The sequence below is a fragment of the Sesamum indicum genome, linkage group LG7 (genome assembly GCF_000512975.1).
Source record: "Sesamum indicum cultivar Zhongzhi No. 13 linkage group LG7, S_indicum_v1.0, whole genome shotgun sequence".
Classification (NCBI taxonomy): domain Eukaryota; kingdom Viridiplantae; phylum Streptophyta; class Magnoliopsida; order Lamiales; family Pedaliaceae; genus Sesamum; species Sesamum indicum.
The window spans coordinates 5,630,508-5,648,799 of record NC_026151.1 but is presented as its reverse complement, the minus strand read 5'-3'; the positions used below and the strand labels follow the sequence as shown (position 1 = coordinate 5,648,799).

Sequence of the window (18,292 nt, the reverse complement as noted above, 5' to 3'; positions counted from 1 at the left end):
ATACTCCTCCAAAGCCAAAACCTTTACCAGTTCCAAGAATATCAACTGTTTGCTCCTCATACCATCGTCGCTTTATCTCTCTGAGAAGAGTAGGAAAGAAGTGGAGAGAGGGTGAGTGGGAGTGAGAGAGAGCTGTTTTCAGGGAGTAGCAATGGCGGGCAGTGGAGTTTTTGGCGAGATAATTGATGGGGATGTCTTTAAGTACTATGCTGATGGAGAGTGGAAGAAGTCTTCTTCTGGGAAGGCTGTTTCGATCATTAATCCAACTACAAGAAAGACCCAGTACAAGGTTCAAGGTAAACATGTGTGTGTGTGTGTGTGTATGAGAGAGAGAGAGAGAGAGAGAGAGAGAGATCATCAAAACTTATTTCTAGAAGTATCTCTGCATGTATGTGTTTATAATGTCCATTTGGATGTTATTTTGTAGTTTATTGTTTGGATGGTGAAAACTAGCTCTAATTCAAGTGTTTTCATTTGATGTGTTCTGGGATTGTGGTGGACTGGGACACTTGCATAATCTTTAAGGTCCTGCTTGAGATTTGTCTGAATTCTTGAGTACTTTTGCAAAATGGCTACTGAAATCAGAGTTTTGACATGCTTTTTCATGCCAATTTCCTTTTATTAGCTATGTGAAAAGCCAATTTGATGACATATTTGCTTCTGATTCCAGTTCCCCTGCAAAGAGTAAGAATAGATCTTTTACAAAGTGGCCTTTACTTCTCTTGAACCATCATGGATTGGATGCAAAGGGGGAAAAACATAAGTAGAACCTTGTTTTTTCCGAAAAAGCAGATGAATACTCGGATCTTAATTGCTGTTCGTATAAGTCTAATCAAATTTGGCGCCTTTGCTTTATTTGGAACTTTATCATGTAGATTTGCTGTTGGTGACTGCAAATTTAGTCGACCGATATATCATTTTACTCGTTATGCATCTGTCTCATTTTTGTACAACAGCTACATGTAATAGAATCCCATTGTGTTTTTATGTGAACGTGTTGAATTTTTATGAATTCAAGAAAAGTTGTATAAGTTTTCTGAAGTGTGTTTGCTTAATCATGATCAGCTTGTACACAAGAAGAGGTCAACAAGGTCATGGAAACAGCAAAAGCTGCACAGAAGTCGTGGGCGAAAACCCCGCTGTGGAAGCGTGCGGAGCTCCTCCATAAAGCTGCTGCTATCCTAAAAGAGCACAAAGCCCCTATAGCCGAGGCTTTAATAAAGGAAATTGCGAAGCCAGCAAAAGATGCTGTTACTGAGGTTGTAATTGTTTTCAATCTTTTCTGAAGTGATGATATCAAATGTTTGCTAATTCTTGTATTCGGGGAAAATTAATCTAGTGTTCTGGGGTTAATGCAGGTTGTGAGGTCTGGAGATCTGGTTTCTTATTGTGCAGAGGAAGGTGTCAGAATTTTGGGACAGGGCACGTTCCTGGTATCTGATAGTTTTCCGGGAAATGAAAGAACCAAGTATTGTCTCACGTCCAAGGTACAGATATAAATCCTTGCATCTTGTTTTGCGATTCCCGTTCTGTGAATTTGGATATGGTACAATGTGCTGACTAGAGTTCCAAAAATAAAGAATTTTGATAAAATCAGTATAAATGTTAAGACCTGTGGAGTAAATCTGTGAAACAAGATCTGCTTATTCCTATGTGATCCTAGTTAATTAGTCACAATCGTACTTGTGTTTTATAACAACAATGGGCTAACTTTGAGAGTGATTGCAGTGGAACTCTTGTTAATTTGTGTATGAAGGAAACAGCAATTATTTCAATAAGCACCGAACGATTCTACCAAGTTTCTTTATCCTTTTGCAATAAAATTTACGATTTTGCTTCTTAAACTGATTGTGCTGCAATTGGAATTATATTATGAGACGAAAAGGCAGCTTCCGGAGAGATATGGTGGCTTTATTCTTACTGTGAATATCGATTCTCATTTGCTACTTAATTTACCAAATAATGTGTTGGTCCTACTATTGATGTTATAAATATCTGTTTCCGACTGTTTCTCCTACGAATAATATTTTTATGAAAAAATGATACTTATGGATCTCCGATGACTTCGTTTTGCAGATCCCGCTTGGTGTTGTTCTAGCAATCCCACCTTTTAACTATCCTGTCAACCTTGCTGTCTCTAAAATTGCACCGGCTCTCATTGCTGGGAACTCGCTGGTCCTCAAGCCTCCAACTCAGGTATTCTTGCTCCATCTGAACTTAATTTATGTCACTTACTTCTCCCACAGCTTCTCTGCTGAAACTCAACCATAACTCAAATATGCTAGCATGATTTGATCATTACTTTAACCCAGCCTCATTTCGCACTAAGTCATTTGAACACAGGGTGCAGTTGCTTGCCTCCACATGGTACACTGCTTTCACTTAGCTGGTTTTCCCAAGGGGCTTATCAGCTGCATCACAGGGAAAGGCTCTGAGATTGGTGATTTCTTGACAATGCATCCCGGGGTGAACTGCATAAGGTAAATGAGTGCCTCACTATTTATATTCTTATAGTCCTCGATATTCTCAATCAATTTTTCCTCCTCGCTCCCGTTACTTTCCTGCTTGGTGACAATTTCACTTGCTTTTGCCCAGCTTCACTGGTGGTGATACGGGAATTGCCATTTCAAAGAAAGCGGGCATGATTCCTCTGCAGATGGAACTGGGAGGCAAAGATGCTTGTATTGTGCTCGAGGATGCTGATTTGGACTTGGTGGCAGCTAACATTATCAAAGGGGGATTTTCTTACAGGTAAGAAGTAACAGTTTTAGACCTTTCTGGTACTAGAGAATTATTGTCATGATAGTTGGCTCCGATTATATCCATAGTTGACGGAGGTACTTGTCTCTGTTGCCGAATGTGCTTGTCATAAACCAGATATCTGTCATAAAGATGCTAAGAACTGAAACGGTACAGTATCTAACTTCAATTATGCCTGTAGTGTCTAGCGCTTTGCCCAGTATTACTTTTCTCAACGAATAAAATGAAAAATCAAAGAGTTTCTAGAACTCTAGGTAGGATGAGGATTGAGGATTATCAAGAAAGGAACTTCGGCCAATTGTCTGATTCTTTCTCCGTTCCTTTTGTTTAGAAAGGAAGGGTCCTAAAGGATCTATCTTCCTTTACTGGTTGAATCTGAATGATCATAAAACAAAGCATAAAACTTATGCATACAAACTATAATGTTCCCTCGTCCAATGGAGCTTCTCAATTTCTGTACATATGCAATGCACGTCACTAAAATTGACGTTTATAACAGTGGTCAGAGGTGCACAGCCGTGAAGGTGGTCTTAGTGATGGAATCCGTAGCCGACACTCTCGTCGAGAAAGTGAAGTCAAAAGTGGCAAAACTGACTGTTGGTCCACCTGAGGACGATTGTGATATCACTCCGGTTGTTTCGGAGTCGTCTGCCAACTTCATTGAGGGACTGGTAATGGACGCTAAACAAAAGGGCGCAACGTTCTGCCAAGAGTACAAGAGGGAGGGCAATCTCATCTGGCCGTTGTTGTTAGACCACGTGAGGCCGGATATGAGAATAGCATGGGAGGAGCCATTTGGACCAGTTCTACCTGTAATTAGGATTGGCTCTGTTGAAGAAGGTATTCATCACTGCAATGCCAGCAACTTTGGCCTCCAGGTACTACTACTCTGCCGTCATCTCCTACTTTCTCTTGACAAGTCATTAAGGAAATTCATTTGGTGAAGTGTGGAATCTGACCCAATATTAGACCTTTGCGTTTGTGAGAAGCATTTAACATAGCCTTTTTCCAAGGAGCAAATCTTGAATATATATATATATATATATATAGTTGATGAGTGATAATCTATTAAAATTGTCCAATGCTTATTACTTTTTCAGGGCTGCGTCTTCACCAAAGACATCAACAAGGCGATGCTGATAAGTGACGCAATGGAGAGCGGAACCATTCAGATTAACTCGGCTCCTGCTCGTGGTCCAGATCATTTTCCTTTCCAGGTGACTAAGCTAGAGCTCAATAAAATTGCGTCTGGTTTCCAAGTTTATTATTTTCGTGCCGCTTATGGTTTTCTTCGACAGGGCATTAAGGACAGCGGAATCGGGTCGCAAGGCATCACTAACAGCATTAACATGATGACGAAGGTCAAGAGCACCGTAATCAACTTGCCGAGTCCTTCGTACACTATGGGCTAAAAGGATCAGCCTTTGATTTATCTGCTAATTGCTTTAGCTTCTGAGTTGGTTTTAGTTGTAAGCAGAAATAAAGTGTTGTTCATGGCGGATTTATGATGATAATCTCCTTTCTAGGCTTTATTTACATGTATCTTGTATGTATTTGGCTTACTCCTTGTTTTTATAATCATAGAATACTGCAAGAAGTTTTTTTTTGCTTTATTTGTAAGATGACACATTTGTCTTTTTTACATTGGAAATATGGAGGTGTTAAAAATAAAAATATTTTGTCCAGATCAAATGAGAAGCGAGATTGTGTTAATCATATGACAAGTATAATCATATCTGTGAAGTGATTGGTTATTTCATTTAATTATGTGTTAAGTAACCGTATCTTAAGGAATTCTTCCGGCCAAGATAGCTTTCAATCAGCTAAAGGTCTCCCAATTAATTTCAAAACCTTCCAAAATTCGCCTTTTGGACCTTCCTTCTTGAAACATATTTCCGCAGATTTAAGGGCGCGCACGCTTAACCTTTTCTTCTAATCTGTCGAGTATTGATTTTTGGTTTCTTTCTCCCTTTTTCATTCCATCAATCCACTATGAGCTAATGTTAGAATATGATACTTAATTAGGGACATAGGCTACAAAAGATAGCAAAATACCACTTGAAATTATGATAAAATGGGCTCATATCAGCATAGGTTACTAGTAAGTGCACTAGCTATCAAGTAGTATATAAATATCGATCCTACGGGAATTTAAATAAAATAATTACCGAAATTATGACTAATCTGTAATCATTTGGATGATCGAGAATCAAGTGATTATTATGAGTACGAAAAACAATTACTAAAGAGAACAAGATAATCAAAAATATTGGAGAAGAATTGATAATGAAAAAGATGCTATGGCTATAGATCCACTTAATTGATCCAATGAATGCAAAATTTAATAGATTAATCTAACAAGCAAGTTGTTCATTTACTGAGGTTTTCCCAAGTTAATTTGATGTATTCTCTCGAACTATACCAAATCTATTATTAACAAGGAAATAATAGATCTCTCAAATCTAAAACTCGTGACAATAATGCATTAAGATATGAACAACCTGTACAACCAGATGAATCATGCCTATGTGTGTGAATATTCAATTCACTTTACAAATTACCCTATCCACTATGCCAAATTCTCTTCCAATTATCAACATAATTAATTCAATTTAGAGATGATCAGACTCTCAAATTATAAGAACAAGCACAATAATTTGTACAAATATAAAAACAAAGTTGTAGATTAATCTGATAAAAATACTTAAAACATTGTCTCAATTAAGCTTCTCAAAAGCCTTAGCAAAAATTAATTAGTTCATCCTATCTAGATCAAACACAAAAGAAAAAAATATATAAGAACTCATGTAGTCGAAAGTTGGGCATGAACGGTCTGTCACTCCGGTGTCGGATCTTGCTCCTCCACTCCTCCACTCCTCCACTCGTCTTCTCGTCTTTTTCTTCGTGCTTCTCTCCCAATTTTTAGAATTCTCCAGCCAAAAGTTTGTTCTTCCTTCATCTCCTTCTCCCTTTTATACTAGTTCCTAATTATGGTAGGATGAACAAAGAATTTGCCTTTAATCAAACCTTCTATTTCTTTCATTTTTAATTCTATTTCTATCAACCTTCTCAAAATATTTTACAAGGAATAAAGTAGCTCCACAACATGTTTCATATCAGCACTCAACTTAGGAGTCTTCAATTTCCACCTACTGCATGACTGATAGCCCGTGGGCACGAGTAAAAGTAACACCAGTTTTTGTCTTGCTGATTTCTGATAACTTGTGGGTCATGGGTTATTTTGGCAGCGTTGATACTTGGAATAATTTTTTTTCTTTTTTTCCCAATTGGTCTGAATCAATAAGGGTTGTCTACGATTGGGCTGGTTCATTTTTGTAGAAGGGCTTTGGTTTGAAGCAAGTTCAGTAGGTATCACCTTCGGGCCAGACTGAGGTAACGGGTCCATTCCAACACAAGAGCCTATTAGATCCAACTTTGCTGCTACATTTGTTTCTCCTTCTTCAATTACCTCTTTCCCACGTTCGTTCTACTACCTACATGAATCCACTAAAATCTCGTCATGTTCACTTTGGATTCATGACAGTTGTACACCCCAACCTCAGACACCACCTCGGAACCGGCAGTTGAAATCAGCCATGCCATCCCCGCCATCAATTGGCCTCTACCAGAAGTCAAATATCCTAGCACCTCGCCGTCCTTCAGATTTACCCCATGGAGCAGTAGATCTTGAGGAATGTCTGGCTATCCTGTGTCTTGCAAAACCTTGATTCACGTATGGAAAAGTCATTCCCACAAATCAAGATTCCCTTACCCAAGCACCATATTCCGATCCCACTTTTGTAGACAAAGAAGGTTCCTCGACACTTTCGGACAATCTCTCAGAATGTGCCGCCAGTATGTTGCACCAGTAATAGAAGTTGGGAAACCTTTCATAAGTGAACACGACGATCAACTCCCCAGTGACCACTCTCAATCGTAAAACTCACTTCAGAGACAATCTGGTATCCAATTCCACACGAAGTCGAACTGAAGCGCCACACTATTCTGGTACCTCACACATCATCATTAGAATGGGAAGGCCATGAACATGCACTAAAATGGGCACCAATACAGTTCACTGAAGCAGGATTTTCATCGTCGTTGACCATACGCAAAATAATTAAGTTTCTGTTGAAAACCCATGGACAACCCATAAGAGCCCTATTTTGGTCAACAACTTGATTAAAGCGGAGTAAAACTCGATGATCTTCTATCAGACGGACTTCTATCCCCCTCAATGGTCTAATGATTGACATCAACGTACTTCTCAGAACATCATACCTAAATGCCTCGGTGTAAGAAGTTGACCCACCAACAGAAAGACTTGTCGGTTCCTATCCTCTGCCTTGTCGGAACCAGGACATCAATACCTGCCTCTTCATCCTCCGTCATAACCAGCGTTCACTTTAAGTGTTCCAAACTCGTCTCCAACGGATTCCAATGCTGACTAAGTGTAAGCTTTGACCCCACTAGCGAAACCCCTCAGAGAACCTCTTCCAACCCGCTCTCACCTGGCCAAGCAAAACAAACAAATAAACAATGAAACGAAGGATAATCTGGCACACGATTGAACAAAGAAAGAACAGAAGGATACAAAAAGCTGAGTACTAAACACCACTGGATAAAGACAACTAAAATGAGTAAACATTAGAAGGAAAACAGCCTATCAATATTGCAATACCCATGAACTTGGCCCAAAGCCATTAAGCTTCAGTTGGCCCGATGACTTCATAATTGATTTAAAATAATTAATTTTTAAAAACCTGACTATAATGTTTAAATTCAAAATTTTATAATTAATTATGTAGATACAGATTGTAATTAAATTTCACAATTTTATAGTAGGTAATTAGATTTATAATTAATTATGTAGATACAGATTGTAATTAAATTTCACAATTTTATAGTAGGTAATTAGATAACTGAAAATTGCAATGGAATACAAATTTTAGTTTTTATCAAAATATGATCGGGATGCGAGGCAAACACCCCCCAACTTTTCTATTTTATTTTTTTTTATAAACCTATAAATTTTGATGTTTTTTTATATATTGGCCTTCTCCAATTATTTTAGTCATCCCAATAATATGATAATATGAGTCTAAAGTAACAAAGCCTAATATATAAATGAAAAAGTTTGAAGGTATTTAATTTATAATGTACATATAATTGCTTAAGATATGAAAAGTTGCTCTTATTAGACATATCAAATTATTATATTTATTAAATTGAAACTAATCGAATTTCATAAGCAAAAATATTATTTTAATAATTTTTCGAGTTCCTCAAACTTTCTATTCTGAATTCGTCCCTATTTAGATGGGATCTAATTCCAAGTATAATTATTAAAAATGAATCAAACGAGACAAAAGAGAACATTATATTTGCACTTGAAACGCAAATTTATGATTTTTTTATTTTAATTATTTCATTATTTTCAATTTCGCATATTAAATTTATGATTTTTTATTTTAATGAAGTAATAATAATATTAATCAATAAATCATCGGTAATTAATTTATTGCATCAAATAATATTTATTAGTTCATATAGTTTTATACAACTTCTTCCATTGTTTTACGAAAGAAAAAACACAATATTTGTGAAAAAAATATTAACTGAATATAATTTTAATATTATTATTATATTATTTTCAATGACAAGAATTGTATACAAAATTGTTATTATAGATTAGCAACACATTTATACGATAATTTATTAATTGACAAATGAATATTTATTGTTACTCGATCCCACTATACATATATCGCTAATTGTTTTTTAGTACAACTTTAAGAAACATTTGTTATATAATTGCCACTGTCAAAATTATAAAATTTATTACCGTGATAAATCAAATTATTATTTATTTTAAAATTTCACGTATTTAATAACTAAACGATAATTTAAAAAAAAAAACTCGACAAAATTTATTTATTTCTTTTAATTTCTAAAAAATGTCAACATGTCATCCTTCATGGAGTGGAGGGATAATAACTGAAATAATTAAATATGCTCAATGAGTATTCGCAATTTTAAATATAATAATAAATAACAAATAATTGACCATTTCTTTTTCTAAAAGAAGAAATCACAATTTGGTGTCAGGTGTATTACTAATTAAAGAAAATAATATTCCATAATTAATTCACTGACATGACTGCACTCATTCCAAATATGATTGGCCAATCAAACTATTCTCAAATTAATACTACTTAATATTAGTCATCTCCTACTACCCACTTTCAATGCTCGCAAAAAATCCTCCTTTTATATAAGTGATTTTGATAAAAAAAAAAAAGGAATGATTTTTATATTAACCGTGCCTATTTAGAATGGTTGGGGAACAGTCTTGTCTACTTATAACTATTCCTAATATGAATAATTTTTTTAAAAGAAATATAAAATTAATCAATAATTTTTACAAGGAATATTTACAGATGTCTGATTACAAAAACACTGAACTTTCAATCATAATTATTGTCTTCTTCAGTCTCGTATTCCTTGTCAAAGCTATTTTGATCAGACTAGTCATCAGATTTAAAATTCCCGATGGGAGATTGTAAAGTGTAAGTATAATGGGCCAACATTTATATGTACGACCGTATTACCTGTGCGGTGGGAACCTATCCGTGCACTAACCTAGTCTAACATTACGGTGCTTTGCTGCAAAATCGGGATATGTCCGGTCAAAATGCATCCATATCTCTGCATCAGACGGATGGCACATGGATCCCTCCTCCATCTTATGGTTGGCATGCCATGTCATTTGCTCGGCAGCAGCTTCTAATGCATACAACCTCTGCAAACGAGGGGTAAGAGACAGGTACCTAAGAATGGCATACGGGGTCTTCTTGGGGTTAGGATTCTCTCCCTCGTCGGCTTGTACCTAACTTATCCAAAAAACTTGCAGTACTTCAGATTATTGTCATCCTTCCAATACAACATGCAACCTTCTTACATGCATTAATTTTCTTAACAGGTAAACCCAAGTCTCTTATCAACTTTTTCGTACTATAGTAATCGAAGGGCAGGGTGTGGTCCCGGGGTAATATATGATCTGCCCACTAGGATATTCGGTTACATATTCGCTAAGAATTATGGCCCTCGGTCTTTATATTCATCAACTCAACAACAGATGTCAATTGAGATTATGTGCAATCATTCCACAACGACTGCTCAACAGCATACATTATAGCGTAAAATCGATCTGCGAGCCCAGGCACATAATTATAGGGGGCTCGCCGTAATATGAACTAGGCTCGGCATCAGTAGGACATGACCTTGTACCATCATCAGGCACACCATTTTAGTTATAATTAGAAGATCAGAAAATAGGTCCAACGGTATCGAAAACTATCCTCTGCACCCAATCTATCTGCGCCGCATCACCCCAATGCGTACTGGTACCCTCCTCCATAGGAGCAGCGGGAGTTTGCTCCTCCTGCAAAGGGGCACGGTGATGGGCTCAAAGTACTCCTACACCCTCTCCTCGCCATGTGAAGTCTAATTATAATACTCCGACTTAAAATCTTTCATATACAAATTAAAATTTACCTCGTTGGGGGTTTTGAAAACTTAGTTTTTGCACTTCCAATAAGGACAGTTAATTTTCTCACCGTTCATATATGCATGTTGAGACTTGACCCATTCTATAAATGTAACCAGACCATCTTCAAACTCCAGAGTAAGACCCGCCCTCTTTGGCAAGTTCTTCTCATACATCTATCTACTTAAGTGTCTTAACATGATGGGTCCTACACACACACATATATTATTATAACATTCTATTTAATTGACAAAGTACAACAAATATCAACTGACTAATAAATTGTTAAAGTTGTTACTTGATTAAAATAACTTCAAATATCAACAAAAATTCGAGAGAGATTGATGAACGAGAGTATAAAAATATTAGTGGGATAGTGAGAGATCAAGAAAATTCAAGAGAGGTTGAGGAAATAGAGATAATATAAGAAGAATGGAAGAAGATAGTGAAATTAAATGGAAAGAGATGAACATATATATATATATATATATATAGGAGAATTTGGAACGGTTACTAGAATACATAAATAGCCGTTAATTTACATTCCGTGATGGTTATAGGACCACACATAGGAACGATTTTTTATCCCTTGAATTATAGTTGTTAACTATCTTTAGAACAGGCTTAGTAATACAATATTAATAATATACAACAACCATTCCAACTTGAAACTCATTTAGCCACGGTCGTTGTAACATATTAGGTTTTAGGTAGAACTAATACTTCGGAACAGTTGTTGTAATATTAGACCAGCTGAACACTTAAATAGTTCTAAATTGTACTTCATTTTGGAATATATTTACTAACTGTCATTTTTTTTCATCAATTGTCTCATATATAGGAATGGTCAACTCAAGGAAGTCCCTAATTTTAATAATGTGTTCGAAACAGAGTTCCAATTGTTTATAGTTACAAGTTTTGACCATTCTTAGGAATAGAAATTGTAACTATTATTTTGAAACATCATTGGTAACGATTTTGCCGTGCCAAAACAATAACACATAAAGAATGAGGATCATGACGTCATCGACTATTTTTCGTTCCTCATGCGTGTCAATACCCACTCCAATATGGCACGGTCTGTGGAAGGGTCATCCAAACTGTGCCAAGTTCCACTTTTTTTGAAGTAAGATTTATAATATTTATCATAAATTACAACGGGATCCTCAAAATTTGATATCGTTATGAATACCCCTTTATTATTTGAGAAATTATCAATACCCTTATAATATTTGATGAAATTATATAATCTTTGGATGGAGGCTTTGAATTGTCAGCTTTATCCCCGTTTTTTTCCTAAAAAATTTGAAAATTTGTAAAAGAATTGGAACAGGTGGACGGAATTTTTTAAAAAATTATCCACCTAATCCATAAAAAAAATTTAGAGAAGTTTCAAAGTAAGTAAAAGAATATATATTTTATAATCTATAAGGGTATTTTGGTTAGTGTTCACCATAAGAAATAGATAAAAATCTTATAGAGACTAACAAATTCAGCTATAATTGTTAGATAACTGTTAAAATTGAGAGGGTATTAATAATTTCACAAATAAAAATGAGATATTTATAATTATATTAAAATTCAGAGGAGCTCATTTTAATTTACCCTAATATTTAATTAAGTGAGATTAATCCTTTAACTAATGTACTACACTGCAAGAAAACTATAATTAGCTAAACTAGGCACTGTTTGATTGATAAGGTTGAAGTTTCACAATTAAAACATTATGCGAGCTCCAGTCCCATAAATGTGGGTATATATATGTACTTTTATATATAATATTTTATTGTTTCTTTATTTTTTTTGAACGTTTACGTTGATTTAAATTATTTTGATATGTTAAATTAATATTTGAATTTAATATATTGAAATTGCATAGTATTATTAAAGAAACCATAATTAATTATAACAATAGAAAATTAATTAGGCTGGTCTCGAAGTATCTGTAAGTTGCAGAATATGCTGTGGATTGTTACTACAGATGCCCATACACTATAACTAAACATGTTGTCCTATTGCAATTTTATTTTATTTTTCATGTATTAATTAAATTGTGTAATAAATGTTAGTAAGAAAGTGTAAAGAGTTGACTAATCATTAATAATACAAGACTACATATAATGGTTTCCTATATGGATTCCGGCTGAAATTAATTATTCAATTAATTATTCTCACCAATTTTTTAGTTGATCACTTTTTTTCATTATTATAATTATATAATTACATTCATATTTTAATAAATTAAATAATTAAATAATATATTAATTCAATCAATACATCACTATAATTAAATATTATTAATCAAATTATATTTTCAGATAAAATAAAATAAATATCCACACATTCAATAAAATTTAAAATCATGATCTCAAATTTATTCATGGGATTTCACCCTTAATCATTCGGACATCATTAATTAGTGGATCACTTTATTATAATAAATATATGTAAGATAAAATTATTGTGTTCTCCACGCCAGAACTACGTCATGTTTCTTTTTATTAAAATAATAAGAGACGAAATTAGTCGTGTAAAAATTTAATTGGATAGGGACTTGATTATAATAAAATGATATATGGGATTTTGTTGAATGAACCCCCTCGTAAAAGTTTTGATTGTTTAGGAGAATTATTTAATGTTTAATACATTTAGCACGTCCTCTTATGTTATTATGAAATGAAAAATAAATTGTGTTTTATATTATAATTATCAATTTATTATGATTAAAAATAATAATAAATTAATACTTTTTATTTTGATTAAACAAAACAAGCGTTAAACTTAAATTTTGACCATTAATAACTAATATTTACTATGATTTTAGTAACTTTTAACTATGAACAATGTTTTGACCTCACTTGAAAAAACAAAGGTTAGTAATCATTGAATATCCTTGAAATAGTATTAATCATGATTTCTTACTTTTATTTTATGTAATTAATTATGATAAAAAAAATTATATTTCTTCCAGTGAATGCAAAATCAAGTCTTGCACGCGAAACTCTTCTATTTTCTCTTTTTTTTTTTTTAATAAAAAAGCGGTAATGAGATCTGAACTCACGACATCTTATTTAGTCTAGCTTTGACACGATGTTAAAATTATTTTATCTAAAAGTTTGAACGGTTTGAGAAAAGAATTATTTAATACTGGGTTAAATACATTTTGTACCCCTAAAGTATACCTATGGTCCCATGGTCGCATTCACCGCCTAAAGTATGAAAGGTAACAACCCCCTCCCCCGGTAAAATAATTTGGCATAATAGGATAAAAATGTCCTTCTTGCTTACTCATGATATTTTTTATTTCACTCCTTAAAGTATATTTTATTCAAAAAAAATTTACTCAAATTTTCAATCAAAATAAATTTTAAAAATTTATAACTTTTAATAAATTATATAGTACAAAAAATATTTAGAAGCTTAATATTTGTAAATGTATTTAAAAGTGATATTACTATATACTTATGCATATAATTTTATAAAATAATTATGTTATATTAACTTATGTATTTCATATTCACTTACTTGTACAATATTTAATTAATATATATCATATCATAATTATTATATATCAATTATATGTATAAATTTGCTTATTTTATAGTACATATATATGCTCAATATAATATTTTAGCATTGACAGTATTTTAAACAATAATTCAATACATATATCAACGCAAATTATGCAAATATTAATTATAAACATTATAGTACGTATTTCTATACAAATCATAAAAGTCATAAATTTTGGGTAATATATATTTTATAAATAATTTTTTTATAATAATTCAAATTATATTTTAGGGGAATAATTATAATAAGTATTTATTAAAAAAATTAAATATTTGAAAATATCCAATAAATTTGTAATTAATTTAACATTTCAAAATAATATTTCTTATGTAATCAGACATCGCTCAATTTTTTTTCTTTAAAGTTTCATTGTTTGCAAAATATATAAATGAATTATTTGAAAAGTTTTAATTCAATTCTTTTTTCCATTCCTTTATTCAAAATCATTCTATTCTTATTTTTGTTCCTAATCTAAATTTATTCTATTCTCCTCGATCAAATTTATTTCTACGTACCAATCAGAGTCCAAAACCTCCCGCAAAATTCCCAATCTAAAACCCTAAACAAAAAGAGTGCAAAAGTCCCTTAAAACTCGACGTTCGAACTGCTAACTTGTTCAACAAGAGAAGTAATTTTAATCAAATTTTTCGCAATTCTCTTTGAAAAAATGAGAGAAAAAAAAAAAGGAGCTAGGGTTTAATTAGAGAAAAAGAATTCTAGTCGTTGCTCGTTAAAAGCCAAATTAGTGAGGACACTAAATGTTTCATCTAGAAAATTTTAGGACAGGATGAAATTTGCCAAACAGGACCAAAATTACATAAATATGGCCGAATTTGAGCCCCCTCGACCAAATGCGTAAAAAAGCAGAGTTAAGAGAGTATAAATTAAAAATAAAAAAAATCGGACCAAATATGTTAAAGGCTCATAATATATATATATATAGTTGATTAATTCTAAAAGAAATTAAATTACGCGACTATATATTAATTCATATTGCATTTTTAATTGGGAAAATTATTTTTTTCGTCCTTTAATTTTACTTTCTGTTAGATTTAATCCTGAAGTATGCCCATTAACTAATTAATCCTGTAAGTTTGTAAAATGATGACAAATAGTCCTCCAGTGGTGGTATTTTTGCTCAAAAAAGGTAAAATGGCAGCTGAGTTGTAAAATTTTGGAGGATTTTAATATTATGTGGTCTTGGAAATGACTTGGAAGCCATGTTAGACATGTTTTGGAGGGAAGAAACCTCCTTTTTTTCCTCCAAAGCTCATTATACGTGAAGGGTAAGCTGGATAAGTGACCAGATAATTCAACAAAAATTTACCACACGTGCAAATTCCGGCGTAAATTTTAAAAGTTTTCGATAAATTCACAAGAAAATCCTAAATTGGACTTAATTTCATCATTTTGCAAATTTACAGAACTAATTAGTTAATGTGCATACTTACAAGACTAAATCTAATAAAGCGTAAAATTAAAAGACGAAAAAAATAATTTTCCTTCTTTAATTTATAGCTGGAATATATATATATATATGTATATATCTTTAATTTAATTATACCATAAAAGACATGTTAGAAATGTTGTCAAATATGTGTTGCTGGTAAGCAAGGAATATGAACTATGTAATCCATTTTGGACACAATCCCACACATCAACTTCAAATCATGTCTTATATCCTATATATAACACTATACTTTATTGATGATTCAAACTTTTATTTTACATCTTTAATTAAAATTCATGTTAGCCCATTTATAAGCATATGTTCTTTTCACAAGTTGTTGCTTTATTTGCTAACTGAAATAAGTATATTGTACACGCAATATTCTTATTCTATTATTAATGCTCAACAAATTCGGTGCAATCGAGCGATTAGAATTTAGTATTTTATCAGTGTAATTCTGTCGAAGGAGAATAGCCGATGTGATAACTATTCAAACTCAACTTTGAATAGACTGAATCTCAAATAAAATGAATTTGGGTAAAATATACGTCACTGTATCAATTTATAGGTAGGAATGACAACAAGACAAGTTTAGAACACTCTTAACACCTGCGTTGTTTAATTTATTCTTGCAAGACGAGTGTTTTTGAAGGAGCGCACAACTTATAATTGGTTGGTTAAGAGTTTATTGCAGGAAAACAAAGACTTAGAATCTATACCGACCAGACTCCAGACGCAAGCAGCCCTACCCTGGTACTAATTGGAGTTGAAATTCAAACCGCCCCTCCCCACCCCACATGGTCGAGTTTGGTCCTGAGCAGACCCCCACCCTACCTATATCCTATTTACCATCCCCATTTGGACAGGTTCATCGTCTCATATATCAATACTTATACATTCAAACACTTTTAGGGAATCTAACATTAATAATAATAACATAAAATTTGTTCGAATAAAATAAATAGTCAACACATATATAATTAATATATGCAAATCAAGAACAAAGATCAAATCGAAGTACTGTGGGAACTGATTCTAGGCATATTTTGGTCATCTTATTTTATGAAATCAATCTCGGACATCTACGGTTCCAACTCATAGTATAAAAAATCTGGTTCTTGATGCAACGAACATGGACCTAAACACGTAGGCTTTTTACACACGTCCAGATTGTACTAATAGTCGTACTTACTAAGAACGATTTGAGGGGGAAAATAATAGAAACAAACATTGTATCAATCTAATAATTCTGTGGTCGGAGTTCATGCAGACAGATTTCGATCACAAGGAGTTGATATTCGAACAGAATAGTATAACATATGTTAATCCAGTTTATGATATTCTTCTCGTTTCAAGACTTTAATCTACCACTGCTCTGTGATTCTGCATGCCTCAAAACATATATATATATATATATATATATATGAACCATTACATGAAAATTTACAATTAGCTATAATTTATGGATTATGGATTAAAATTATGATAAATAATTATTATTAATTATGGATAAATGATACAAAAATTTAGATCATACAGCATGAAAACTATTTTTAGCAGCAAGTATTTTTTGTCATGGTTTTTAGTCATAACAAATATTTTAGTCATACTCGCAAAAACCACGGCCAGCTACAGATGCGCGGCTGTAATTAATGACTATTTATTGTTAACCATGACAATTAACTATAGTTAAATATTAAATTTCTAGTCGCATTTCTTTGCAGATCGATATGTAACAGGTGTAGGGCAGTTGCTACTCTTACCCGTGGGTTTAATTGCATTTCTAGTCTTATAATTATAGTTGTTTGATATTTCAATTATTTTAAGTTGTTGGGGTTGTAATTATTTGGTCCTTTTTACGTTTCTTATTTTCTTGATTTAAGAATAGAGTTGGCAGGAAAGTAGTATGTGAAAGTCATGTGCCAGTTAAAAATTGGAAAAAATGAAGTTATTGGTTGATTTTTTATATGACATGGCAAGAACAAACTGATAAAAGAGACGGGTTGGGGGGGGGTGACGTGGCGTAGTAAAAAAGTGTCTACTCTTGCCATATCATAAAAACATCATCGAATTATTAACCAGCGATGATTTACACATGCCACTTTCCGACAACTTTAAAAATTAAAATCTACTTTGTCCTTAAATCGCTAAAATTAAAAATGTAAAAGAGCAAATTACAAAACAACTTAACGAATCAAAAAAACAAATATCTATAATTATAGGATTAAAAATGTAATTAAACCCTTATAACCCATATCACACCCACCAAAAAGAAAATGGTACTTCTGAGATTTGTATATATGTATATATATTTATTCTTTTTTAAATAAATCCTATTTAAGTTTATAGGAGATAAATGCAACATGCCCTATATGAAAACACTAATAATAAATAAAAAAAATAATAAAAAGAATAATGCGTCGACCCCCCAAACTCTATTTGAAAAGGGCGACAAATGCTCTGATTTTAGACATAATAATTCAAAGCTCAAGAAGGTGTATCATTTTAGGGTTTTTTTTTGGTTCAGAGGATTTTGTGCCTATTAGATGAGTTTTTTTTTTTTTAATTCAACTGGCATTATATCATTGCAGAATTGGGTTAAGTCAGTCGTTTTAAGTTTTAACTTCGTTGTTATTTATCATGACACATAATTCTAATAAGGTCATGAGAAGTACCAATTTTTAATCGACATATACAATGAATTAATGTGTCAATTTTCAGATCGATTTTCAATTTTTTGGTCAAATTATTTTTAAATTTTATGGAACTTTTAAAATGGTTCTAAAATCTGAAAATTTTATTTATCATGACATATATCTGTTTAAATATGTTTTTGGTAATATAATTTTTGCATTTTTATCCTTTATCTTTCTAGATTGTAAAATAGTCCTGTGACTTTTTGACATTTCACAATCGCGGTCCTTTTGGTGCCGAATTTTACAAATATTGCGGAATAAATC

The 18,292-nt window shown here is 32.6% G+C and overlaps 1 protein-coding gene across 1 annotated transcript; it reads left to right on the top strand.

Annotated features, from left to right (window-relative positions):
• On the top strand, positions 13-4,434 carry LOC105166364 (NADP-dependent glyceraldehyde-3-phosphate dehydrogenase). The gene is made up of 9 exons (XM_011085701.2): positions 13-296; positions 1,066-1,259; positions 1,359-1,487; positions 2,077-2,196; positions 2,344-2,480; positions 2,596-2,751; positions 3,260-3,638; positions 3,861-3,977; positions 4,059-4,434. The coding sequence occupies exons 1-9, from the start codon at positions 152-154 to the stop codon at positions 4,170-4,172; spliced, it is 1,491 nt and encodes a 496-aa protein (XP_011084003.1). The 5' UTR covers positions 13-151; the 3' UTR covers positions 4,173-4,434.

Excerpts from the sequence above, each read along its gene's own strand:
- LOC105166364 (XM_011085701.2), top strand. The coding sequence starts at position 152 with ATGGCGGGCAGTGGAGTTTTTGGCGAGATAATTGATGGGGATGTCTTT. Across the intron at positions 2,481-2,595 it reads CCCGGGGTGAACTGCATAAG|CTTCACTGGTGGTGATACGG; the intron begins GTAAATGAGTGC and ends GCTTTTGCCCAG. Across the intron at positions 3,978-4,058 it reads CAGATCATTTTCCTTTCCAG|GGCATTAAGGACAGCGGAAT; the intron begins GTGACTAAGCTA and ends TTTCTTCGACAG.